Here is a 27755-nt window from a genome sequence, read left to right on the forward strand (position 1 = left end):
TCTTTGTATTGGTGGGTAAAGACATGCTTCATTGATCTTTACACTATTTCTTGCCACTGGTGCAAATAGGCGAATTAGAAATGGGTGGTAGCTGTGACATAGCACTGGTTACTTGCTGCCAGGTGTGGGCTGTGGCGTACCTGTGCTCTGTGTACATATGAACACCTCTGTCTCCCATGTGCCTGTTTGAATGGCTTTGTAAACACTGTCCTTCAGTAGTGTTGCCACTGCTGGGAGCCAAGATGCCTGAAGCCTATACCTGTTCTCCCTGTTCATGTTGGCAGCTCACTTGGCTATTTCTATCACCTCTCTAATCTTCCTCCCCAATGTAAATGGCTGTTTTGCCAGTACATGGTTTTCACAGAATATTATCTCTTTATCACACTCATCCTGGTTTTCTGCCACTGTTGACCTCAGAGATATCTTCAGCAGAGATCTCTTTTGTAAAGATAGCAAGATAGCAAGAAATGGTGTAAAGTGAGATAAACAACCAAATCTATCACTGGACCTCATAAATCTATGACACAACAGTCCAAGAAAACAGTTTAGTTGTAGAGGAAAGGTTACACAAGATGGAAACAACTTACAGTATCACTTAGAATACCGCAACAGAAAATCTTTATCTAAAATCCGTAAAATAAAGCTCTACTACACAGTTGTGAAACCACCATGCCTATATTCCAGTAAGTGCTTAACACTCAATTATAAGGCAGAAAAAGTTTAAGTATTAGATGGAAGAATTAAAAGAAAAGCATTAGGTCCTTTAAAAACTTCAGAATTTTGGTAACTAAGAAGCAGCGGTGAAATATAACATAGAACACTATCTTAAACAACAAAGAAGAGAAGAGTGCTTTGAGTAATGGCTGACAATAGAATAACCAAAAGGATCTTCCATTAGCTTTGTGAAAAAAAAATCAATATGCATATAGATTCAAGAACTCAAGAAGACTTGGGAAGGAAAAATATAAGAAGAAGTAAGGGAAAGAGAAACGTTCAGAAGGAAAGTTATAAAATTAGAAGGTTTCCAGGGGAAGGAGGAAAAGACAATAGGCACAAAGTGGTCTGACAAAAGGAAAAAAGAAACATTGTGAAACAATGCAAGAATACTGTATTAAATAGGGAATGAATGAAAGATGAAGAACTGAAATCAGAAATCCCTTAGACAGTCCCAATGCAGAAAGGAGGAAAAAATGTTTACATTAATGTAAAAATTGGCACACTGAAACAGTCCCAATGAACAAGCATAAATAAATATTGAGGTTTTGGAAAAGAAATGAATATAATGTGATTGTCCTCAAAATTAAGATAATTGCATAAGATACTGATCTTTCATTATTAATTTATTTTTCATCTAAACACGAAAAAAGAACCTAGAAAAACTGTAAAATTGTGTCAACAATTGACAAATATTTTTAGATTTTCTGAACATATTTAACACTTCTTTTTCATCCTGGATACCTATTTTCAATTAGTCTGCACTTTTCGATGATTGTTTGGACATGCTCTTGACAGACTGACTCATCTACAGAGGGTCCATCCATGGGCAACGGAAATTATTTTCCAATTACAGAACTTTTGAGATAGAAGTACTAAAGAAAAATGAAGAGAACCATCCGCACACACTGAAGCTGACTAGTTGATGGTGCATAGAAACATGTTTAATACAGAGACTTTACTAATTTTTGAACTACCACTTTTTCTAGTTCGAATTCCTCTTTCACCTCCCCCCCCTCCCCCCCCACCCCCCACCCCTCTCTCTCTCTCTCTCTCTCTCTCTCTCTCTGTCTCTCTCTCTCTCATTTAATTAGTGCTCAATTGCAAAGACTTTACAAATAACCTCACATGTTAAGCACACACTGTAAAAGAAGCTCTCCTTTCTCAGTCACATAGTAACTAAGTTAGGATTGGAGAGCACTATCAATGAGGCAGATTTTGTTAAAAACATCAGAGATGCACCCAGCATGTTACTGTATAGGAGACTGATTCTTGCAAATACCTTAGAAAATGGACAACCCTCAAAATCAGTGAATAATAGGTGTGCTAAACTGCATAGAGTTTACTATCTTTGTAACAACATTTATGAATCTAAATTGCTTTTCAGATACCTTGAACTCCGACACTACAACACCATAATGAGACCTTAAGTACTGTGTGCTTCAGATATCTGAATATAATCAGAATAGAACACATCAGGAAACTTCAACTAAAGCATAGAGAGATTCTGAAGATATCATGAACTCCATAATGGAAAATGATGTATACAGAATCAGACACAACAAGGAACTCTTCCTATATCTAGAGTAATGAGAAAGAGGATACAGTCATGTAGTCAGGATGGAATTTTCTAATGCTCAGAAATTAGAAGGGGTGATCTGTTTTACTTGGTAAAAGCTTTCTAAAACCAGATTTGCATAAATATTTCTTTATTTAGAACCAACTGGTTCAACAGCCTTTGCTGTCATCTTCATGTCTTCAAAAATTTATGTAATAAAATGTGTTCATTTGAGTTGGACCTCATGCCAAGTTGCCTTGTAGATAAAATTAAAAAACAAAATTCAAAAACAAGAAGCACTTTGTGCATATGGCCATGTTCATAGACATAGCACTCACAGATGATTGTTACATTGTGAAAACTGCAGTAGACAATAAAAAGGACAGTAGCACATCTGTTAATGTTAGCTGGACATGTTCTAACCATTGAAGGTCCACCTTAGATGGTGTATAAGATATGAACTGGAGACTCAAATCAAGGCTCTTTGTCTCTGGAGGGAAAGTGAACAAGAGTAGTTAGGATAGCTCTTTTGCAACTATAAACTAACCATAATGACATTTGTGACAGAGATCAATACAGATTTCGTATCAGAGATTCTCCCCAGTCACTAACACCAATGAAACTGTGTCTGGAAAATGGAATGTACTGGGCTCAGGAATGGAAAACATCCGCAGTGTCAGGATGAGAGCATGTTGGGATGAGAGTAAGTGTGCCAGAGTTAAGAACTTCAGGGTCCAGTGTATGCCAAATGGAATGTAATACTTAAATAAAATTTACTTTTTCTCAACCAATATACATTATTCAACTACTGAAAGCTTTTATGAAAGTCATCTAAACATTCACACACAAACTAGACAACTTTAGGGCATTCTTTGGGTTTACACATTGTTTGTTTGTTTGGTTGTTCACCAGCTGTTGCTGTCTTTCCTTTATTCTGGTGCTTGTACCATCCTATAATTCTTTCATTTTTATTCACTCACATTCTAGTGGTGAGGAACAGTGCAACTAGCACAGCGGGCAGATATGTCATGTGTGGCTAACATGTTTCTTATTATTGTAAGATAGAAGTTGCAAGGATGAGTCCTATCACACAGGGCATCTTTCCAGAAGAAAAAAATAAGCATCACTGAAACACATCTGTGATACATGCAGAAATAACCTTTTGTATAAATGTAGAATTTTAGCAAGCTGTAATCTGGGATTGACAATCAATGTCAGACATTAATGTGTTGTAATCCATTATACTAATATGTTTTTCCATTTAACTCCCCCTTTTATTTGTAAAAGTACATTTGTAAATTCAGTAACAATACACAAAACATAACTTTTGTTACCCTATTTTCCCACATGAGTGCCATTATGAAAGATAGATTTATTTTCTGTTTGCTTTATCTATGCATTCATTACTTCTTTGGGGCATGCCTTCTGTCTACTCTCAGAGTTTCTGTACTTTACGTTTATTTTTTGGTAACCTAGCAGCTAACTCCAGATTGTCATAGTAATTATTGAGGTAAGCAGCAGAAATCAGCATTAAGTGTTTCCTCTGTTAAATACTGAAATCCTGTGTAGTGTGCTTAATTCTGCTAATTCCACTTCTTACAACTTCATACAACTTAGATTTGAGTGTGAAACCCTCAGATTAAGTGAGCATGTACAACTATGTTCCACATTCACAATATTCATTTTTGATGTACTGCTTGAACTGCTGACATCCATACCAAGCCATCACTACCTTGTCTGATAGCAGTTTTCAACCTGGATATTAGATCTTTGCTATTCGGAAGTTTTAGTTAACTATAGACCTAATTTTTGCTGTGTTATTGTTAGGTTTTCTGTTTTCAGTGGTAAACATAGAAAATATCAAAATAATTGGAAACCTGTCTACATATAAACTTCTTAAATTTATTTATGTCAAAGGAAGGGTTCTGTAGTAATTTGTTATTTCCCTTTCATAAAATGTAACCTGTCAGACATTTGTGGATGAAGAAAATGCCCCACTCATTTGCTCAACACAAAGAAAATCATCAACTACTTTCATTGAAGAAAGTCTAATGATTTTTCCCTCTCTTGGAACACTACCAGCTGCAGCCAATTTGTTTAAAGTAAACTGTTTCATTGTACATGTGTTACCCAACCATCTATGATTGAAATGCAAATGTTGTTGAAGTCTGTTTGAGAATACTACACCTCCTTGATACTCTCCACAGTGCCTTCTTCCTAGTCTGATCTTGAAAATGAACAATAATCTTCAAAGTTGGGAAAACAGAGTATTTGTTTTAGTATTAGGTTACTGTTTCCTAAAATGTGTCTTGCCATATAACACCTACACCTACATTTATACTCCGCAAGCCACCCAACGGTGTGTGGTGGAGAGCACTTTACATGCCACTGTCATTACCTCCCTTTCCTGTTCCAGTCAGTATCGTTTGCGGGAAGAACGACTGCTGGAAAGCCTCCATGCACGCTCGAATCTCTATAATTTTACATTTGTGATCTCCTCGGGAGGTATAAGTAGGGGGAAGCCATATATTTGATACCTCATCCAGAAAAACACCCCTCGAAACCTGGACAGCAAGCTACAGCACAATGTGGAGTGCCTCTCTTGCAGAGTCTGCCACTTGAGTTTGCTAAACATCTCCTGTAACACTATCATGCTTACCAAATAACCCTGTGACGAAGTGCGCCACTCTCCTTTGGATCTTCTGTATCTCCTCTGTCAACCCGACCTGGTACGGATCCCACACTGATGAGCAATACTCTAGTATAGATCGAATGAGTGTTTTGTAAGCCACCTCCTTTGTTGATGGACTACATTTTCTAAGGAATCTCCCAATGAATCTCAACCTGGCACCTGCCTTACCAACAATTAATTTTATATGATCATTCCACTTCAAATCGTTCCGTACGCATACTCCCAGATATTTTACAGAAGTAACTGCTACCAGTTATTTGTTCCCCTATCATATAATCATACAATAAAGGATCCTTCTTTCTATGTATTCATAATATATTATATTTGTCTATGTTAAGGGTCAGTTGCCACTAAGTGCACCAAGTGCCTATCTGCTGCAGATCTTCCTGCATTTTGCTGCAATATTCTAGTGCTGCAGCTTCTATGTATACTACAGCATCATCCATGAAACGCTGCATGGAACTATCATATAATCATACAATAAAGGATCCTTCTTTCTATGTATTCGTAATATATTATATTTGTTTATGTTAAGGGTCAGTTGCCACTCAGTGCATCAAGTGCCTATCTGCTGCAGATCTTCCTGCATTTGCTGCAATTTTCTAATGCTGCAACTTCTCTGTATACTACAGCATCATCCACGAAACGCTGCATGGAAGTTCCGACACTATCTACTAGGTCATTTATATATATTGTGAAAAGCAGTGGTTCCATAACACTCCCCTGTGGCACGCCGGAGGTTACTTTAACATCTGTAGACGTCTCTCCATTGAGAACAACATGCTGTGTTCTGTTTGCTAAAAACTCTTCAATCCAGCCACACAGCTGGTCTGATATTCTGTAGGCTCTTACTTTGTTTATCAGGCGAAAGTGTGGAACCGCATCGAACGCCCTCCGGAAGTCAAGGAAAATGGCATCTACCCGGGAGCCTGTATCTAATATTTTCTGGATCTCATGAACAAATAAAGCGAGTTGGGTCTCACATGATCGCTGTTTCCGGAATCCATGTTGATTCCTCCAGAGTAGATTCTGGGTTTCCAGAAATGACATGATACGCGAGCAAAAAACATGTTCTAAAATTCTACAACAGATCGCTGTCAGAGATACAGGCCTATAGTTTTGCACATCTGCTCGATGACCCTAATTGAAAACTGGAAATACCTGTGCTCTTTTCCAATCATTTAGAACCTTCCATTCCTCTAGAGACTTGCGGTACATGGCTGTTAGAAGGGCGGCAAGTTCTTTCATGTACTCTGTGTAGAATCGAATTGGTATCCCTTCAGGTCCAGTGGACTTTCCTCTGTTGAGTGATTTCAGTTGCTTTTCTATTCCTTGGACACTTATTTCGATGTCAGCCATATTTTCGTTCATGCAGTGACTTAGAGAAGGAACTGCAGTGTGGTCTTCCTCTGTGAAACAGCTTTGGAAAAAGGTGTTTAGTTTTTCAGCTTTACGTGTGTCATCCTCTGTTTCAATGCCATTATCACTCCAGAGTGTCTGGATATGCTGTTTTGATCCACTTACTGATTTAACATAAGACCAGAATTTCCTAGGATTTTCTGTCAAGTCGGTACATAGAATTTTACTTTCGAATTCACTGAATGCTTCACGCATAGCCCTCCTTACACTAAATTTGATATCGTTTAGCTTCTGTTTGTCTGAGTGGTTTTGGCTGTGTTTAAATTTGCAATGAAGCTCTCTTTGCTTTCGCAGTAGTTTGCTAACTTTGTTTTCGAACCACGGTGGGTTTTCCCCATCCCTCACAGTTTTACTCGGCACGTACCTGTCTAAAATGCATTTTACGATTGCCTTGAACTTTTTCCATAAACACTCAACATCGTCAGTGTTGGAACAGAAATTTTCGTTTTGATCTGTTAAGTAGTCTGAAATCTGCCTCCTATTACTCTTGCTAAACAGATAAACCTTCCTCCCTTCTTTTATATTCCTATTTACTTCCATATTCAGGGATGCTGCAAAGGCCTTACGACCACTGATTCCCTTTTCTTCACATACAGAGTCGAAAAGTTCAGGTCTGTTTGTTATCAGTAGGTCCACGATGTTATCTCCATGAGTCGGTTCTCTGTTTGATTTCTCGAGGTAATTTTCGGATAGTGCACTCAGTATAATGTCACTCGATGCTCTGTCCCTACCACCCGTCCTAAACATCTTCCTGTCCCAGTCTGTATCTGTTAGACTTAATATTCATGAAAAATACCATATAGTCAACTTCTACTCTCAGTTAATATTGGCTTCAAAGAAGTGAATTTGAAAAACAACTGAATTTGTGTGCATGGCAATGACACATGGTGATGCTACACTCACTGCAGTAATTCACAGTCAACATGTTAAGTTCTGTAAGGCATAGCTCCTCTTTCTTCCAGGTAGTGGCTCCCATGTAACATTTTACACTGATGAGCCAAAACATTACAACCACCTGCTTAATAGCTTGTTTGTCCATATTTGGAATGAAATACATCACTGATTCTGCATATCAGGGATCTGAGAGTTTGTTGGTAGGTTTGTGGAGGTATCTGCCATTAGATGTTTATGCATAGGTCATGTAATTAGTGTAAGTAATGGGTTGCTGATTTCCATACATGGTGATGGCACCCAACAGCGACCCATGTAGGTTTCATAGGATTTACGTCAGACGAATTTGGTCAGTGAGTCATCTATGTGAGTTCACTGTAATGTCCTCAAACCACTGTAGCGTGGTTCGGGCTCTGATACATGGACAGTTATTGTATTGAAAGATGACATTGGCTTTGGGGAAGACATCAAGCATGAAGGGCTGCAGGTGGTTCACAGCTGTCAGCGTGTCTTCAATTACTACCAAAGGTCCCATGCAAGTGCAGGAGAATGTGTCCCATAGCATAATACTGCTCCCACCAGCCTACGTCTATTGCACGCTACATGTTTGCAGCTGCTGTTCATCTCAATGGCAGCATTTGTGGAGATGTTCATTGAACTAGTGTAGCCAAAATGTGCTTCACCTGAAGAGCTGACACATGTCCATTCATCAATGCTCAAATTCCAATGGTCCCACACCCACTGCAATTGTAATTGACGATGTTGTTGGGTCAACATGTGAACACTTAGGAGTGGTCTGCTGTGAAGCTCCGTGTTCAACAATGTACAATGAACAGTGTGCTCCGAAATACTTGAGCATGCACCAGCATTTTGCTCTTTTGACAGAGAAGTCACAGATCACCATATATCCTACTTTACAGAGCAGATAAGCCTCTGAACCCCGCGTTCTGTGAAGAGTCATGACCATCCAACCATTTAGCACCTAGTGGTAGTTTTGCTGTCCTTATATCTCTTTCGATAGATGCTCACGACTGTAGCACATGAACATTTAAGCAGCTGTGCTATTTTCCAGATGCTCATTGACAGGCTCTGCATAATAATAATCCACCTTTTCTCAAAGTCGCTTATCTCTATGGATTTCCCCATTAGCAGCAAATATCTTCGCTAAGGTAATCCCCTGTCTGTGTCTGCTCTGCTTACATACTTTTGTTACCTTGTCATCTCCTTGCAATGCCACCAGGTGGTATCCAGTGTTGTGGTTGACAGTGGTCATAATGTTTTGGCTTATCTATATGTGTTTTGCCGTATAGCATTATTTTTTGTCTTCATTGGTGCTAGTAGCAGCAGAAGTACTGAAAGTAGTTTTGTTAATTGCTTTGTCTCTTATGCCCATATTTAGTTTTTAATAATTTTTTATTGCCTGTCTTACCTTTCAGAGCACTATGTTGGCTCTAAGGTTTTAATGGCTGCGTACTGCAGCCTTTACTCTAGTTGTAAAACATCTACTGAAAAAAAAAGTTGTTTGATGGTGAATTTGACAGCTCCTCATGTAGAGGAGATGTTGAATTATAGACAGACACAACAAAAAGGCTGTGATATATGTTGAGCTTCTGGCCAAAAGGCCTTTTTCTAAAGTAATCAACACACATGCATTCATGCAAGCACAACTCACACCTCACACACAAATACATTGGTGTTGCTCACAGCCTGGCCTCAGTAACATAAGACATTGGTGATGTATGTGTGTGTGTGTGTGTGTGTGTGTGTGTGTGTGTCTGTGTGTGTTGTCTAGGCTAGATGTGTATGATAGTCATTTTGTTGTGTCTGTCAAAATAACTATTTGACGCAACCACATCCGAAATTCCTTATTATCTGCCATACAGTAGTAGCTGTGCTTATGCATATCGCAAGAGGCATATGTGCCTTCTTCAACACTAAATTCTTGTCGGTGTACACAGTGAAAAAGCCAAAACACTTCATCTTCATGTTAATTATTGCTCATTAAATCATACTTTGTGGCTGCCCTTAAATATACTGTGTTTTTCATAAGTTAAGTAACAAATTACTTTTAATCACATTTGAACAAAAATAATTTATTTCTTAATTTTCAGGGGCCAATTTTTTATTTTTAATGGTGATAATGTACCTGAACCAAGAAATAGGGAATGGAAAACTCAGGCCTTTCATTATGACAACGTAATGGTTGCAATGTTAACATTGTTTGCTGTGCAAACGGGTGAAGGGTGGCCACAGTAAGTAAAATTTCAGTTTACCTAATATAAAGAAAAACTATTAGTTACTACATTGAAAAAATATGTAAATGTGTTAACAAACAGGAAATAGGAGTCTGTTAACTTTAAGCTGAGAATTGTAGGGTTTCTCTTAGTGGGTCAGGTGTGCGCGACACATCAGAGGCAACATCTAGGTAGTTGACTGTGTGTGGGGTGACTTTCAATCCAGTCCAGTTAATGATAGCTGTAGGAAATCCGTAAGTATCGGGGTAAGACCCATAAAAATGCCCCCCCCCCCCCCCCCCCCCCCTTGCACAGGTGAAAAAATTAAAATCATAGTGGTTAACTGCCAAAGCATTCACAAGAAAGTGTCACAGCTATAAGGTCTCCTAAAAAGCACTGAAACCCACATAATACTAGACACAGAATGCTAGTTAAAACCTGAAGTTCACAGTAGTGAGATTTTTGGGGGAAAATTTAAGTGCATACCAAAAGGATAGGAAAATGGAAGTGGTGTGTTTGTTGCAGTGAACAGAAACTCAAATCCACTGGGACAGTAACTAAAGCTGCTTGTGAGATTGTTTGAACAAGACTCAGTATCAAGTGTGGGCATAAAATTATAATAGAATCCTGCTGTCGGCCACCAGGCTCACTTCCTGATGTAACCAAAATCTTTAGAGAAAACCTCAGTTTTCTTGTATCTATGTTCCCTAATTGTAATGTGATCATTAGATTAACTTTAAAAACATTAACCATATAACCACAAAGTTGGATAATTGCAGTTTTGTAAGTGGTGGGTGTGACAAGACATCCTGTGAAACATTACAAAATGCCTTCTCTTAATACTACCTAGAACAGGTAGTTCAGAAATATGTTAAATCTAATGGTAACAGACAAACCTGACCTCTTTGGGGATGTTCACATCTAAACTGGTATCAGTGACCATCAGTTAGTTATAACAACAATGAATACAAATGTACAAAGGGCAACTAACACAAGTAGAAAGATTTATATGTTCAGCAAACTAGTGAAATAACCAGTAGTGTCATAGCTCAATGAGGAACTTTTTGAAATGTTTAGCTGAGTTGGGAACATGTAAAAGAATGATGGCTCAAGTTTAAAAGAGTAGTTGACCATGCACTGGATATATATGTACCCAGTAGAATAGTTCATGATGGGAAAGATCCTCCATGGCATGCAATTGCTGTAAAGAAACATCTATAGAAACAGAGACCACTGCATAATAGGTGTACAACAAAGCGTAAGGATATAGATAGAGAGATGCTGAAGAATGAAACACATTTGGCAGTGAAGAGAGCAATGCTGAAGCCTTCAGTGACCGCAGCAAAATACTGTCAGAAAATCTTTCACAAAACCCAAAGAAGTTCTGGTCACATGTTGTTAGTAGCACCAAACCTAGTCTCCAGTGACTCATGGACAAGACAAGAACTGAAATTGAGAGTGGCAGAGCAAAAGCAGAAATGCTTAACTCTGTTTCCAAATGTTCCTGTACAAAGGAAAACCCAGGAGTATTGCCCCAATTTAATCTTTGTACCATTGAAAATGTGAGTGAAATGGGAATTGGTATCAGTGATGTTGAGAAACAGCTGAAATCAGTTAAACTGGACAAAGCCCTAGGGCCCAGTGGAATCCCTATCAGATTCTATACCCAATTTGTGGCTGAGTTAGCCCCTCTATTCACTATAATCTGTCATAGATCCCTCAAGCAAAAATCCATACCCAGTAGTTGGAATAAAGAACTACAAGAAGGGTAGCAGAAGAGGCCCATAAAACTGCTGTCCAACATCCTTTGCCAATGAGCATGGATTTCAAAAACATCGTTTGAAAACCAACTGGCACTTTTATTACATGACATCCTGAAAGCCATGGCTCAAAGCAGTCAGGTAAATGTAGTATTTCTTAATTTATAAAAAACATATGCCTCAATACCACATCTACACTTCTTACCAAAACTATGATTGTATCAGGTATCAGGCAGAATTTATGACTGGATTGAGGATTTCTTGGTAGGGAGGATACAGCATGTTATCTTGGATGAAAAGTCATTGACAGATGTTGAAGTAACTTAGGGTTCATCCCAGGAAAGTGTGTTGTGTCCTTTACTGTTTGTATTGAGCAAGCCTTGTGGACAATATTAATATAATGTAATTGGATATTAATATTAATTAATGTTAATTAAAATTGATAGTGACCTCAGACATTTTGCAGATGATACAGTTATCTACAACAAAGTACAATCTGAATGAAGGTGCACAAATATTCAGTCAAACTTTGATAAGATTTCAAAGTGGTGCAAAGATTGGCAACTTGCTTTAAATGTTCAGAAATGTAGAACTGTGCACTTCACACACACACACACACACACACACACACACACACACACACACACAAAATTGTATCCTGTTAATGTAATATCAATGAGTCACAGTTGGCTTTGGCCAACTAATACAAATATCTGGGTGTAACTCTTCATAGTGATATGAAGTGGAATGATCATATAAATACAGTCATGGATAAAGCAGCTGGTAGACATTAGTTTATTTGTAGAAAAATGGGGAAATGCAATCAACCTACAAAAGAGATTGCTTACAAATCACTCGTGCAACACATCCTAGAATTTTGCTGAAATGTGTGGAACCCATGCCACATGGGACTAACAGGGGATATTGAATGTATACAGAGAAGAACAGCACAAATAGTCACAGGTGTGTATGGCTCGTGGGGTAGTGCCATAGACATGTTGAAAGAATTGAACTGGCAGACTCTTAAAGGTAGGTGGAAACCACCCTGAGAAAGTCAACTAACAAATTTTCAGGAACTGGCTTTAAATGATGATTCTAGGAATATACTACAACCTCTTACATATCACTCATATAGGGATCATGAGAACAAGATCTTATTAATTACAGCATACACTGTGATATAGATAAACATTCATTCTTCCCATGCTCCATGTGTCAATGGAACGGGACAAAAACTTTAATAACTGGTACAATGGGAAGTACCCTCTGTCATGCACTTCACAGTGGTTAGTAGAGTATAGACATAAATATAAAAGTAAAACAACATATGATTGTTCATTTCAGCTAAATATTATTGTATGGGAGTTCTGTGATGTCAGTTATTTGGTAAACTTTGTTCTTTGCTCAAAATCAAGTTTGATTTGATCTTTCATCATCAGACATTCTTTTTGCAAATGTTTACTTGCCATTTAAATATTGTACTTGAACTGAAGGCCTCTTGCTATTTCTCCTCATACCTTTTACTTATGATATAAGGTATTGTGTCATAATACAAATTTCCTCCTTCTTCGCAGCTTACATAAAGATCTGTTTGTAATTTCCATTCATTAGACCCATGTGTTCAAATCTTTCAGCGTAGTAAAAGGCTCATTGGGAAAGCTTATACAACTTGGGCCTCATAGTGGCACAAACAAACTATTCAGTTTTAACATAAGAACACCCACATAACTGATGAAAAACCACTATGAACTGTATTAACCATTTGTGATTACAGCCACTACCACTTCTCGAAGCAGCATTTGCATAGAAAATTCCCATGTTTCATTGTAGATGAAGTTACTGATGGTACTTAATGGTGGCCCAATCTATAACATGAGAACTTGCTATGCACTTAAGGTGATGGTACATGAATGTATTCTCTCTTCAAAACTAACGCATTGTGTTCTACACTAGCACTGTCAAAGATATCTTGAATCTTGTACCTTGTGATGTAATGTAAAGGTTAAGACACCATACTTACGTTTAAGAAAGTGGGACTCATATATCTCTCCTGTTGTACAAATTTTGATTATCTGTGGTTTTTGTAAATCATTCCGATCAGTGATTTAGTAGGAGCCATAAACAATAAAGGCAATATCTAGCCCCATGAAAACCTAGCTGAGCTAGTCATCCATCTCTGGTGATCTCTATGTTGCCAAAATATTTCACTGTAACTTACAATGTGATCTTGTTTGCATTCAATTTTCTCATACCTTGAGAAGAAATAAGAGCAAAAGTTAGGAAACATGCTGGAATTCATGTTATAGTAAGTGAATATTTGTTCTACGTATATTGGTCTTCCATCAGTCATCATTCTTGTTGTTGATACAGTTGTCAAGTTGGAACATCCTATTTGAAATACCGGTAAGAGGATTTTTACAGGTTCGGAGTCATTCAATATGCAGTCCATAAATGAATTTGTCAAGGGACTTTAAATTAGTTCTTTCATATATTTTATTCATTCTTTTTTTATCTTCTGTATCATTCTAACATAATTTACACATAGTACTTTTAGAACACATCCATACAACACGAAGTCTAACTTATAACTAATACTGCCAAAAAGCTTTCCTCCAAAGAGCATATACCAATTTACTTCCAAGTCATTGAGAGTCTTTCCAACTAATAACTTTTCTTTATAAAATTTTGATTTAAATTTGCAATATTAGCATAATCTGTTTATGCTGAGTTTTAGATTTCCTTTTTAATCCAATTAGTTTTACGATTTTATGTATTATTAACAGTTGTGTCTTGTCATTATACCAACATTGCAACACAAACAAAAAGATTTCAGCTATGTCGCATATTTTTAGTTTATCATTTAAAAATATTCAGTAATCAGTAATATTAGTCACACATGTATTATAATAAAGAAAATTTCTGAAAGAACAAAGTATGTAATGAAAGAAACCTTATATTAAATGTTCTTGAACTAACATCATTAAGATGTAGGCACAATTAAAAAGGGATTTTATATTGATGTATATGGGTAATTAAAATAAATGACTTGGTAGTCATAAGTAATAACACAAAACTGACCCAATAAATTGTATATGTAATATTAGTGTATAGTGTTGCTTAATAAATGGCATAACATATTGTTTACTAAAACATGAGCATGAGGCATTACCGACTTTAATTAAACTTTCCTTTGAAGAAATGTGACCGTCAGTATTCCAAAAACACATCTGCTACCTATCTGATAGACAGTCATGGCATAGGAATACTCTCACTGACGTATTCATGAAAAACTGGTTTTACTTTAGTAATGTAACAATAACCATATGAAAGACAAAGTTTACACATATTCACAAATTCTGTTAGTTGTGGCTTGAATTTCTTACTTTTTAATGTTTGTTTGGTTGGGATGTGGTTTGATAATACAGACACAACACATAAGTACTGGACAGCTTTATTCACAACTTTCTTCATTGGGCATCATACAGAACTATAACAATTGCTTTGAAAATATGCATGTAGTAATTACGAGGTGCATTCAAGTTCTAAGGCCTCCGATTTTTTTTCTCCGGACTGGAAAGAGATAGAAACATGTGCATTGTTTTAAAATGAGGCTGCGTTCATTGTCAATACGTCCCAGAGATGGCAGCACCGTATGGCAGATGGAATTTTACCGCCAGCAGCGAGAATGAGAACTGTTTTTAATACTTAAAATGGCGACGTTTTCCTTACTTGAACAGTGTGCAATCATTCATTTTCTGAATTTGCGTGGTGTGAAACCAATTGAAATTCATCGACAGTTGAAGGAGACATGTGGTGATGGAGTTATGGATGTGTCGAAAGTGCGTTCATGGGTGCGCCAGTTTCATGAAGGCAGAACATCGTGTGACAACAAACCGAAACAACCTCGGGCTCGCACAAGCCGGTCTGACGACATGATCGAGAAAGTGGAGAGAATTGTTTTGGGGGATCACCGATTGACAGTTGAACAGATTGCCTCCAGAGTTGACATTTCTGTGGGTCCTGTGCACACAATCCTGCATGACGACCTGAAAATGCGAAAAGTGTCATCCAGGTGGGTGCCACGAATGCTGACGGATGACCACATGGTTGCCTGTGTGGCATGTTGCCAAGCAATGTTGACGCGCAACGACAGCACGAATGGGACTTTCTTTTTGTTGGTTGTGACAATGGATGAGACGTGGATGCCATTTTTCAATCCAGAAACAAAGTGCCAGTCAGCTCAATGGAAGCACACAGATTCACCGTCACCAAAAAAATTTCGGGTAACCGCCAGTGCTGAAAAAATGATGGTGTCCATGTTCTGGGACAGCGAGGGCATAATCCTTACCCATTGCGTTGTAAAGGGCACTACGGTAACAGGTGCATCCTACGAAAATGTTTTGAAGAACAAATTCCTTCCTGCACTGCAACAAAAACATCTGGGAAGGGCTGCGTGTGTGCTGTTTCACCAAGACAACACACCCGCACATCGAGCTAACGTTATGCAACAGGTTCTTCGTGATAACAACTTTGAAGTGATTCCTCATGCTCCCTACTCACCTGACCTGGCTCCTAGTGACTTTTGGCTTTTTCCAACAATGAAAGACACTCTCCGTGGCCGCACATTCACCAGCTGTGCTGCTATTGCCTCAGCGATTTTCCAGTGGTCAAAACAGACTCCTAAAGAAGCCTTCGCCACTGCCATGGATCATGGCGTCAGCATTGAGAAAAATGTGTACGTCTGTAGGGCGATTACGTTGAGAAGTAACTCCAGTTTCATCATTTAGGGTGAGTAGTTAATTAGGAAAAAAAAAAAAAAAAACGGAGGCCTTAGTACTTGAATGCACCTCGTATAGATAGGCACCAAAGATATTACTTGACAGTAAAATTTGAATCTCAACATGACTCCTCAGTTCTTACCGACAGTTATATATTAAGAATTGAGTCTTAAGTACATGGTGTTGGCTGATATTCCAGTTTAGCAGATACTCTTGTAGACCCTGACATACGTGTGGTATTTTTTATGAATGTGTTTCATCTTTGATTGAAAAATTTGGTTAGGTGCTAACTTTCTAATTGTTGTTGAACAGGGTGATGTCTGGCAATGGCTTTGGTTTAATGTTTGTATCACCATTAAAACCACCTCCAAGATTCATGTTGATGCCTCCTCTTTGGCGATGATCTGGTTCATCTTTATAGAAGTCCACAATATGTTTATTTGGGCTTGAAACTGTCCTGATGAAGGAACTTCATATCTCTTGACATGTGAACAGTGTGATGTCTTGGTATCCATGTACAATATCCTTTCAAACAGTCAGAATAGACTCCAAAAATTCCTTCTTTGCCTTTAGGATCAAACTTCCCTTTTTTTGGTGATTTATCCAGGCTGACAACTTTTTTTGACCAAATGTACAAAGATGAGATAGGTTAGGCTTTTTTTTCATCCAGTTCTCATATGGAGTTCCATCAGATAGTCCTTTAGTTAAGCAAAAATTTCGGGTGTAGTTAGCTGTGTTTGTGGCTGTGGCCTAAAATGGTGGTGGCAGTCCTGATGCGAGCAGCACACAATGAGCCATTTTGACCAATGAACAGTCTGCCCCCAGTAGCTGAGTGGTCAGTGCAACAGAATGTCAATCCTAAGGCCCAGGTTCGATTCCTGGCTGGGTCAGAGATTTTCTCCACTCACGGACTGTGTGTTGTGTTTTCCTAATCATCATCATTTCATCCCAATCAACACACAAGTCACTGAAGTGGCATCAAATTGAAAGACTTGCAGCCGGTCAATGGTCCACCCGACGGGAGGCCCTAGTCATACGACATTTACATTTTACCAATGAATGTTTGTTTTTTTCATTTGGCAACATCATTCTACTACAGTGTGTATGGAGTTGTTAGACATTTCTGTATTCCTGCCATTTTGAGGATGGAGTCCATTATTTCATTGCAGTGCTCCTTACCATTGTGTGACTAAAGGGATTTAATTTTATGTTCAGTCTGATTTTCTACTAGCCTTTTGAACTGAACAAATTTATCAACAGGTTCTCTTTCATGTTGAAGGATATAGACTTTGGTTATCTATAAAGGTCACAGAAATTTTCAAACTGCCTTGTGATGTTTCTCTCATTGGCCCACCGACATCACAATTAGCATTTTGTATTAATTGCATGAGTTTTCTCAGTTGTTGCTATGTCGTTATTGTCCACAACCATTACTGCTGAAAACGGATTAATTGGCATGTACAGTGTTTTTCAGTGTTATGGAGTTGCTGCCACTGATGGTGGTTGTGATGTGTATGTCACATTTAGCTGTTACTTTCATAGCACTGTTGTCTGCAAGCATTAAATTCTCTTTTGTTTCTGTTACATGTGTGAAAACTTACAGATTGTTGCACATATATGAACTGCAACCAATGTCTATGCACCAATAAATGTTTGAGTCACAAAACTTTGGCACAGGCTCATTCATAGAGAAACAGCAGTGAGCTTTATCAACAGTTGTTTGCAGCTTACACACTTAGCTGCTTCTTGAAAAAGCAGTCATCTTCTTTCTATCTCTTCTTGTTACAGCAATTGCATTTGTATGATGATTTTTCCATTTTTGTTTCTGTTTTGATTTTTTATGATTTGTCACTGTGACTCACAGCACATTTGGCGTGTTCATGAAACATTTACCCAGTTTAACAAATATCATGGCACTGTCTTCTGAATCCTTGCGTAGTGTTCTTCGAAGATTTTTACTTTTAGTATCTCAACATATGGTAGGAAGTCACTACCACATCTAAAAGTATTGTTACTATCCGGAAGACTGTAGAGCATCATTATTGACAACATACCACTGTTTATGTCAGTATCCATTGCTTGTAACTTATCCACACCATCGAAGAATTCAGTAATATATCATGTCACATCATCAATAGGATGCATTTTGTGAAGCGTATGGCATTTGAGCAGTATTACTTTGTGAGCAGGTCCTTTGGATGCATAGATTGATTAGTTTCAGCCATACCTGATGTGATGTAGCGCAGTTCTTTACTTGCTTCAACTCATTAGGATTAATGGATAAAATCAAGTCAGCCTTTGCTTTTCTGTCTGCCACTTGCCATGGTTCATATGCAACTTCTGTAGTAGTGAGCACTTCACCTTCACCAGTCAGCTGTCCTTAGGGTAGTTAGGTTTAAGTAGTTCTAAGTTCTAAAGGACTGATGACCATAGATGTTAAGCCCTATAGTGCTCAGAGCCATTTGAACCATTTTGAACCAGTCAGCACAGTTTGTGGAATGTCTCCAGATACATATACCCAAGTGCCGCTTATGATGAGTAGTGCTTCGACTTGTTTTCTACATGTGTGGTAATTATCACATGACAGCATTTCCAGTCAAACTCCATATGCACCATATTCACTATGTTAATGAACTTGTTGATTTCTGCACTTTAAAGCTTACAAACTTAAGTTTTCATCTAGTTGAAAAAGGTCCTTTTTGCCGATCATGTACCCTGGGCCCATTACCTGTTGGTATGTGGTTTGACAATACACGTATAACATATAATTACCAAACAACTATATTCTGAACTTGCTGCATGGAGAATAACATAGAACTACAATCAATTGATTTGAAAACATGTATAGACACCAAAGGTATTACATGATGATAAAATTTCAGTCTCAGTATTTTTCACTGTGCTCACACGTTTGCAAACTTAGCTACCCGTTATCAAATGGAAAAAAAGAAAAAGAAATATTATTGTGATATCACTATATTTATTTTGTTTGTAGTACTTTAAAGAATGCATACATATTTAGTGACTCTCATTCATGCTAATGCAGACATAATCTTGATAATTTACTGTCCTATTATAATGTTATTAGGTCTTTATGATTCTTGTTTTCTGGTTTCACAATATTTACGCATTTTACTTGCACCTGTGATTACAGTGTATCTGTAATTTAAAAAAAAAAAAAAAAAAATTGAAAAATTCTTTATTCATCTGAAAATTTTCAGGAATATTCCTCTCCTTCACTTATGAGTGTGTTCCCAGAGTCCAGGTATTAGCGTGTCACCCATTTTTTCTTCTCCTGTATGATTTCCAGTCCATTACATACTTAGAGAGACTTCCTTCTTGCATTATATTTGCATTCCCACACAGTTGTATCTGCTTCTGATTAATAAAATCAATAACTGAATTTTGAACATTCATTCTTTCTCTGATTACTTTATTTCTTATTTATTTATTTTTTTCTAATTTGAGTGCCAAATGTAACCAGAAATCCATATCTGCAACTAGTTATTTTGAATTTAATTGCCATTTCACTGTCCAAATATCTGAACTATATGTAATAGTGTGCTTAGTTATTGTTTTAAATATTGTCATTTTAATTATAAATTATTATGTGATTATCCCAGAACATTCCATGTAGAAATGAAATAAACATCTTTCCTAAATTTGTTCTAAATCTTATTTTTTGTCCTCTTTCCCATTAGTTGTAATTTTCACCCTTAAGTGTTCCCACGTATCAGTGTTATGTGTTATTCCAATACTAAATCTTCATTAACTCCACCAGTTACCATCTATTTCAGTTTACCAATATTTGTGTCTGGACCCTATTTTTTATATTGTTGTATCAATTTCCACATAGTCTATGGCTTCATAGTCTGGGTTAAAATCAGTTTGCCATCTGCCAACTGTAATGAGTATACTGTATTGTCATTTATTAGAATTATGAATTGTGGTTTATTTGTCTCATAACATACATAATCTAAATCATTTGATTCAGGCACAGGAGACACGTCAAACTGGTAAAATTTCACCATAAACAAAGAACAGCTGATGTTAACAAACAAACAGCATCATAATAATGATACGATTTTGTTGTATATACGTACGTTAACACTTATTTACCCCTTGCTCAAATTATCATTTCATCCTCTATTAATTCTTCTCTTGAATAGTAGTATTCTCCCATGGAATCTGGTGTAGTCTCGTTTTTAAAATTTCTGGCTTCATATTAAATATGTTTATGCCCATTAACTTGTTCTATATTGTCATCCCCATATACTGTGGAGTCCGTGCATATAACTACAAATGGTGTATGGATAGCATAAAATTATTTTTGTTTCTTGTGTTATATGTATGGTTAAAATGATTCACCTCACATAATTTTTGTCTGCTGTGTAGAAAGATTTTAATTTCATAAATGTATATGGGGGGAACAGTTAGGATTTGGAGTGTCCAAAATAATGGGTGACAAGACTCCATTTGCTGTGCAGTACACATGTTTCGGACTGGGGACTTCAATATCCACACAATAAAATCAGATGATATTAGTAGTACATATTTGAATATCCTTTGCAGCTATGGCTTAATGTCACTTGTAAACTGCCCAACTAGAGTGACTAAACACTCTTTCTCAATAATAGACCACGTGGCAACAGACATAGAAAGGAAGCACTGCACGATACTTGTCCAAAATCTAGGCCTATCAGATAATCTCTGTCAGTTATTAAAAGCCAATAATTGTGTAGAAATGTCTGCTAAATTGAATGCATACAAAAGGATCCTCTCAGAACCAAACCTATGTCAGATCTCATTCCAGCTACAGCATGAAATGTGGAAGGAAGTGTATGTGGAAACTAATGTAAACAAAATGTTTGATAAGTTCATGACAATATTTAAACTAAAATTTGAGGAAGCATTCCCCAAAACACTGCATTTCATTGGAGCATAAAAAAAGTATATGGGTGACCAGAGGTATCAAAAAATTGTCTGTAACTCTAAGGTATCTCACATCCATCAAAAATAACCAGACTGATCCAGCCTTCTAGAATTTTACAAATATTACAGAAGATCTTATAGAAAGTTATTGGTAGCTGCACAAAAACGTGCAAACAGTAAAACATTAATGAAGGCAGATAACAAAAACAAAGAAGTCTGGAATATAATCGAACAGGAGACAGCAAATGCTGGACCAAAACACCTGGAAACACAGATAAAAACAAAGATTTCCAAATCAACAACTCAAATGAACTAGCAAACTTTGTGAATGAATATTTCAGCGGCATTGCAAGAGAAATTTCCAGACACATACGTTCTACACCACCAGGACCAGCCACCACACTCAATAGTGCTCTTTACAACAACAGAGAAAGAGGTGCCACTGGTAATACACCAATTAAACAATAAAAAATTCGCAGGATTAGACGAGATCCCAGGAAGCGTCCTTAAGATTTGTGTAAACAACATACCTCTAACAATAATAATTAATACATCTTTCAGATCTGGCTGATTTCCTGAATACCTAAAACAGGCAAAAGTAATCCAAATACTGAAAAATCGTGATCTAGAAAATGTAGAAAACCACAGACCACTTTCTTTATTATCTTGCATTTTCAAAACAATGGAAATCATAACCAGTATTTGTGATACACTACTCGAACTGCCCCAGAAAATTATGCTATATCTAATGACAGATTCAAAATAACTATGATAAGCAACAAAAGTCAATTGAATTTGCTAGTGTTTGCTTTTCAAATGCAAAACTGCTTAGTTTATTTGATAGGAAGTCAATATGTGTATTCCAGTATAAGTTCTTGTCCACATTTAGTCCCAGGAATTTGACTGTGTCAACTTCTTTCATAGGTTCATTGTTATGTTGTATTTTAAGTTCCACACATTTTAGATGTTTGGTTTTGGAATGTACCATACCGGTTTTTGCAATGTTCAGTTGCAACCCATTTAGCTGGAACCAGTTTTCCAAGGTATCCAGTGTGCTTATGATGGAGTTCAGAATTTTTTCTGCATCATCATTTTCAATTAAAACAGAAGTAGCATTTTCAAACAGAACTGATGGCGAATTTATATTTATGGGTAAGTCATTTACATACAGTAGGAACAGGATTGGCCCCAAAATGGAGCTTTGACACACACCTTGTGATACTGTACTCTATTTAGAATAATAATTAACTGCACCAGAGATGATAGTTATTCTTTTTTCCTGTTGTGTAAATATGATGTTAGCCAATTTAGAGCATTGTCCTTAATCCCGTATTTGTATAATATGTAGATAAGTAAATCATGGTTCACAGAGTAAAATGCTTTTGTGAGGTCGCAGGAGATACCTGCAACTTTACTCCTCTGATCCAATGATTTGCCTATCTTTTCAGTAAAGTTATTCACTGCATCCAGAGTGTTTTTCTAGGTTGGAATCCAAATTGGTTGCTTATAATAATATCATTTTTACAATAAAATTTTTGATCTGGTTTGCATCTACTTTCTCTAACCCTTTTGAAAGGTCTGAAAGAACAGAAATAGGCCGATAGTTTCCCATGTTTTCCCTCAAGCCTTTCTTGAACAGAGGTCTGACTTTGGCATACTTCAGAACATCAGGAAAGCATCCCTGTTCAAAAGAATGGTTGAATATTTTAGTTAGGGGGTTTGCTATTATGGCACACACTATTTTAATCACTTTACTGGGTACCCCATCCCACTCAGCAGAGTTTTTATTTTTTAATGATAATATAACATTTTCCACATCATTTATTGTGACTTTTTTAAAATCTGTGGATTCTGAAGGGATTCACTTTGTTCTGATACTCTGCTGTATCAACATTTCACTTTGCCACATTTATAAAGAATTCATTTAAACACTCTGATATTTGAGCTGGGTTTACAATAAAGCTATCATCTACTTTAATCCTAGATATTGCATTACTACTAACTTTAAAACCTAACTCTGGTTTGGCAACAGACCACATTGCTTTTGTTTTACTTTTATGTTATATGCAGAACTTCTTGTCTGACATTTATTTGGCTGCTTTCACAGCTTTTTAAAATATAGCTTTATAATGATTAAAACAGTTCATTGTGGAGTTTCCTCTTCCTGGTACTAGAAATTTTTGTACCTTGGGTTATCCATTTAAGTTTAACAGTCATTTTGTTGCATGTGGTTCTAAGTGGAAAAGTTTCATTAAATATTTCAAGAAAGCTACTTAAAAATTGTTGAAGTTGCTATTACTCAAAATACATCTGTTGTAAGGCCATTCAACCTCTCTTAACTTATTTCTAAATGTAACTGAATTTTTTTCATTGAAGTTTCTTTTTATACGGCTTTTGTTACATGAAATTTCTTTCTTAATTTTTGGTAGTTCAATGAATAATGCAGAATGGTCAGAGATTCTTAACTCTATGCAAAATTTATAAACATTTTCAAATACATAACTTAGTCCTTAAAAGTTTTTGAGCTTGTAATACTCTGGTAATTTTACAGTTACTTAAACTATAGTGTTTTTTCATTCTCAGTTCTGATGCTAAGTTTTTGCTAATGAAGGTGTCTTCCTGTTCAGGTGTATTTTACTTCTATTGAAGGTATATTTAGATATACCGAAACCATGGTCAAGAATTTTAATAAATCTTTATCCTGCAACTGTTTGGCTGTTATCATTTACCGTGAAGAATTTCAACAGTTGCTGTTTCAGCCATGTTTAAAATCTTGAGTTAACTATAACCTCATAATCAGAACGATGATTTTTCTCCATACAAAATTGGTTTGAATAACAAATTAAACACATTAAAATACTAGAACATAACTGATGCAGATTCCAACACTTTTAATAAAAATTAAAATGGCAATTGTGGCCTATATGGTGCTTGGGAGCCTCTTTAGCTGGAGCCACAGTGCTGTCTTTTCGAGTATATTTCTTTCTTTCACTACATAATTTCTTCCTTTCCCTCTCTTCCTGCATTTTGGTCCAGTTTTCCTTTCCTTTTTTCAATGTTGTGTATTATGTATCTGTAATAATTACTTCTGCAGTGTCCTATTGTTGCAAACAAACCACAGAGCTACTTCAATTGTCAACAATTCACACAAGTACGCACCAAGACAATAATACAGAACTGAGGACACATGACTCGTTATTTGAACATCAATTTTGGTGTCATCTTGTGACAGCTGTACATACTGTTTTTCACTGTTCTGGTACTTGCATCAGAATATATATTATTCATGTTGGTGGTTAGCGCAGAAATTCACCTATAACTCAAATTTTCAGTTTTTGGCACTTGACCCTTTATTTACTTACATGCCACAAATGCTTCTTTTGTTGAATTATATAATTTATCTATGATATGATGATAATTATTTTTTGTAGTATAAAATTTTTCATCTAGTAACTTCTGAAACAAATATGTGGTATGTTCATTATCGAGGCCATGGTGGTGTAGTGGGTAGACCACTAGAGTCTTGCCCTGTAGGTCCCGGGTTTAATCCCATATGGGGTGGGGATTTTTCCTCATTCCTGTCAATCTAGGATGATCCTAGGTCCACTCTGCCTGCTGTCAAATGAATACGGGGTATCTCGCTCAAGGGTAGAGGGTTACTGGGGCAGGGGGCTCTCTGACATCCCCCTCCTCCTGCCTCAGTGAAGAAAGACTGGAGGCCAGTAGCCAGCTCAGAGGCCTGTGCCACAGACTAAACTAAACTAAAAATGTTCATTGTCAAGGCTGTATAAATTATGCAAGTGGTAGATATAAATATTTAATTATCACTTTTAAAAAAGTTTCTTGACTAATTTTTTGTTTGTTTGCAAGTACATATTTGCGGTACTGGCACACAGTGAAATCCCTTCTCCACAGTACCGTAGTATTCCACTAGAGAAGCCAAAACAAAGTGGCACAGCTCATCTCCACTTTATCAGTGGTCTGCGTCATTTTATATGTGCTTCTCTAGCAGTGGGCTGTGGCCTTGTGGTGTAGGATTTTAAAAATGTGTCAGGACTGCAGAGAATGCCATTAAAACAAACATAAAATTAATTACATAACTTTATTTTGTCTAAGTGATTATTATGACTCAATGACTACCCCTCATTTTTAGGGCTTGTGACTTCTATTGGTAGTTTTTCTGTATCAGTAAAGTAGTTTTCTCCTGTCTCTATCATTCTGAAGGGAAACAGAAATTTGGAATTAACTGCGTAGTAATAACAGAGTGTTAGCCACTTTATAATCTTACATCCTTTACTTTTATCCTTGCATACTGTTTAACTATGATACAATCTATTGAAGTCTTTTATTATGATTTATCTTTATGCCATGTGAATTTATATATTTCATTTGTTGAGAAAAGCCATTCAGAATTTTCAGTGAGTTTTGCTCACAACTATTAATGAGTCTATTACCATTACCATTCACAATGTCTTCTCGAAATAATCTAATAATTTTCTATTTCATTTTACATCCTGTCTTACTGTTAAAATCACTTTTAATGATAATCTGTCTTGTTTCTCTAAGATGGTCTATGATTTAATTTACTTTATGGGAAAATTCCTCATCGCTGATTCCATATATCCAAAATTGTAAATTTGGATCCATTCAAATTAATATGAAGTTTAATAAAATTTTCGTGAGTAGTTTCCCAGGTTTCGACCATGCTTCTACGATTTTTAATGGATTAATTTTTTTTCACTGATTTCAATGTTGTCTTACACATTAGGCTTCAACCTGGAGTATCAGTTGTTTTTAATTCAAGGTTTCTTAGCGTATGGTATTTCAATACCCAAATTACAAGGCAGCAGCTGTTAGTTTTGGTCCACCCTGATGTTTCATTTCCCTATTATGCTCCATATCTGGTAGGCATTCCTCTGTCTCTCTTCCAAGGAGCTGCCCAATGAGAGACTAGCAACTCCACATGGACTATGGTTTATGTTAATAAATAACTTTTATTGTGTTATGTGTCATTCTTGTACATAAAATCTTGCTTGTTTCTGTAAGCTATGAAAACAATCTTTATTGATAAATGTAACAAGGATATAACAACAAAAATGTACTATCCCTAATTAAGGGAACGTTTTTAAAATTATAGTTTTGCAGTCAGGTTCTGAACATTACAGTATTTTTTCTCAAGATACATAATCACAATTTCATAATTTGTAGGTACCATCTAAGTAATATACATAGCATCTGGTTTCAAAGACAAAATTTTTGATATTAATCTAATGAAATATTCAGCATCATTATGCTTTGAATGAGTGTGGAAAAAAAAGTGACAGTAATAGCACTAATTTCACACATCCTTTTTTGTTTCAGAGTGCTTCAGAATTCAATGGCCACAACACAGGACAACCGTGGTCCTATACAAAATTATCGAATAGAAATGTCCATCTTTTACATTGTGTATTTTGTCGTATTCCCTTTCTTCTTCGTAAACATCTTCGTTGCCTTGATCATCATAACATTCCAGGAACAGGGTGAAGCTGAATTGCAAGATGGAGAAATAGATAAAAATCAGGTAATACTATTTAATACACTTAAATTTTAAATATTTTATGGTGCACTGATAGGTTAATTTTGGAAAATTACAATTCTCAGTCTTGATGGATTAGTGTGTGTAATGATGAAACTACTGGGCACATCACATAAGTATCTTAAATATGTAATTTTGCATCATTATCTTTTAAGTTGCCATTGTTGTTAGAAATTCTATAAAAGTCTTGGGGATGAAGAAACAAATATTTCCTGCTGGATGAAGTAATATTTATTTATCATTATCTGAGCTGGCATTAACACTTTTTTTATTACCATGGCTGACTGTTAATGGTTATGAAATGCTTGATACTGGTTGTGTTAGGACAAATAGAGATTATTTATACATCCACTAGTCAGTGCTTTTTCATCACCATGACTTTTATTGAATACAGCCAAGCTGCTGAGAACCAGTTCATCATTAAGGTTGTTTGGAATAATGTAAAAAATAAGTTTCAGGTGACAATGCAGTGACATGATAATTGTTATGTAATATTTGTAATGTGTGTGCTGATAAGTACTGGGGAACGTTTATTGAATGTGATGTGGTATGTTCCTTACAAGGGAACCTCCCCATCGCACCCCCCTCAGATTTAGTTATAAGTTGGCACAGTGGATAGGCCTTGAAAAACTGAACACAGATCAATCGATAAAACAGGAAGAAGTTGTGTGGAACTATGAAAAAAATAAGCAAAATATACAAACTGAGTAGTCCAAGTGCAAGATAAGCAACATCAAGGATACCACAAGCTCATGAGCGCCGTGGTCTCGTGGTTAGTGTGAGCAGTTGAGAAACGAGAGGTCCTTGGTTCAAGTCTTCCGTCGAGTAAAAATTTCACTTTCTTTATTTTCGCAAAGTTATGATCTGTCCATTCGTTCATTGGCGTCTCTGTTCACTGTAATAAGTTTAGTGTCTGTGTTTTGTGACCGCACCGCAAAACCGTGCGATTAGGAAACGAAAGGACGTGCCTCTCCAATGGGAACCGAGAACATTTGATCGTGAGGTCATAGGTCAACCGATTCCTCCACAGGAAAACACGTCTGATATATTCTATACGACACTGGTGACGGCATGTGTGTCACATGACAGGAATATGTTGTCAACCCACCTAATTTGTACACTTGGCGAATGGGTAAAAAGATTCTTCTACCTTGCCTGATTTAGGTTTTCTTGTCGATGTGATAATCACTCCCAAAAAA

General features: G+C 36.7%; 1 protein-coding gene across 1 annotated transcript in view; it reads left to right on the forward strand.

Annotated features, from left to right (window-relative positions):
* LOC126471040 (voltage-dependent calcium channel type A subunit alpha-1) overlaps positions 1-27755 on the forward strand; it is a 380574-nt gene that overhangs the window by 340690 nt on the left and 12129 nt on the right. The window contains exons 21-22 of the mRNA XM_050099107.1: positions 9386-9526; positions 26340-26541. Of these exons, the coding sequence (XP_049955064.1) occupies positions 9386-9526; positions 26340-26541 (343 nt within the window). The remainder of the gene's footprint in view (positions 1-9385; positions 9527-26339; positions 26542-27755) is intronic.

Source organism: Schistocerca serialis, chromosome 3, assembly GCF_023864345.2.
Source record: "Schistocerca serialis cubense isolate TAMUIC-IGC-003099 chromosome 3, iqSchSeri2.2, whole genome shotgun sequence".
Lineage (NCBI taxonomy): Eukaryota > Metazoa > Arthropoda > Insecta > Orthoptera > Acrididae > Schistocerca > Schistocerca serialis.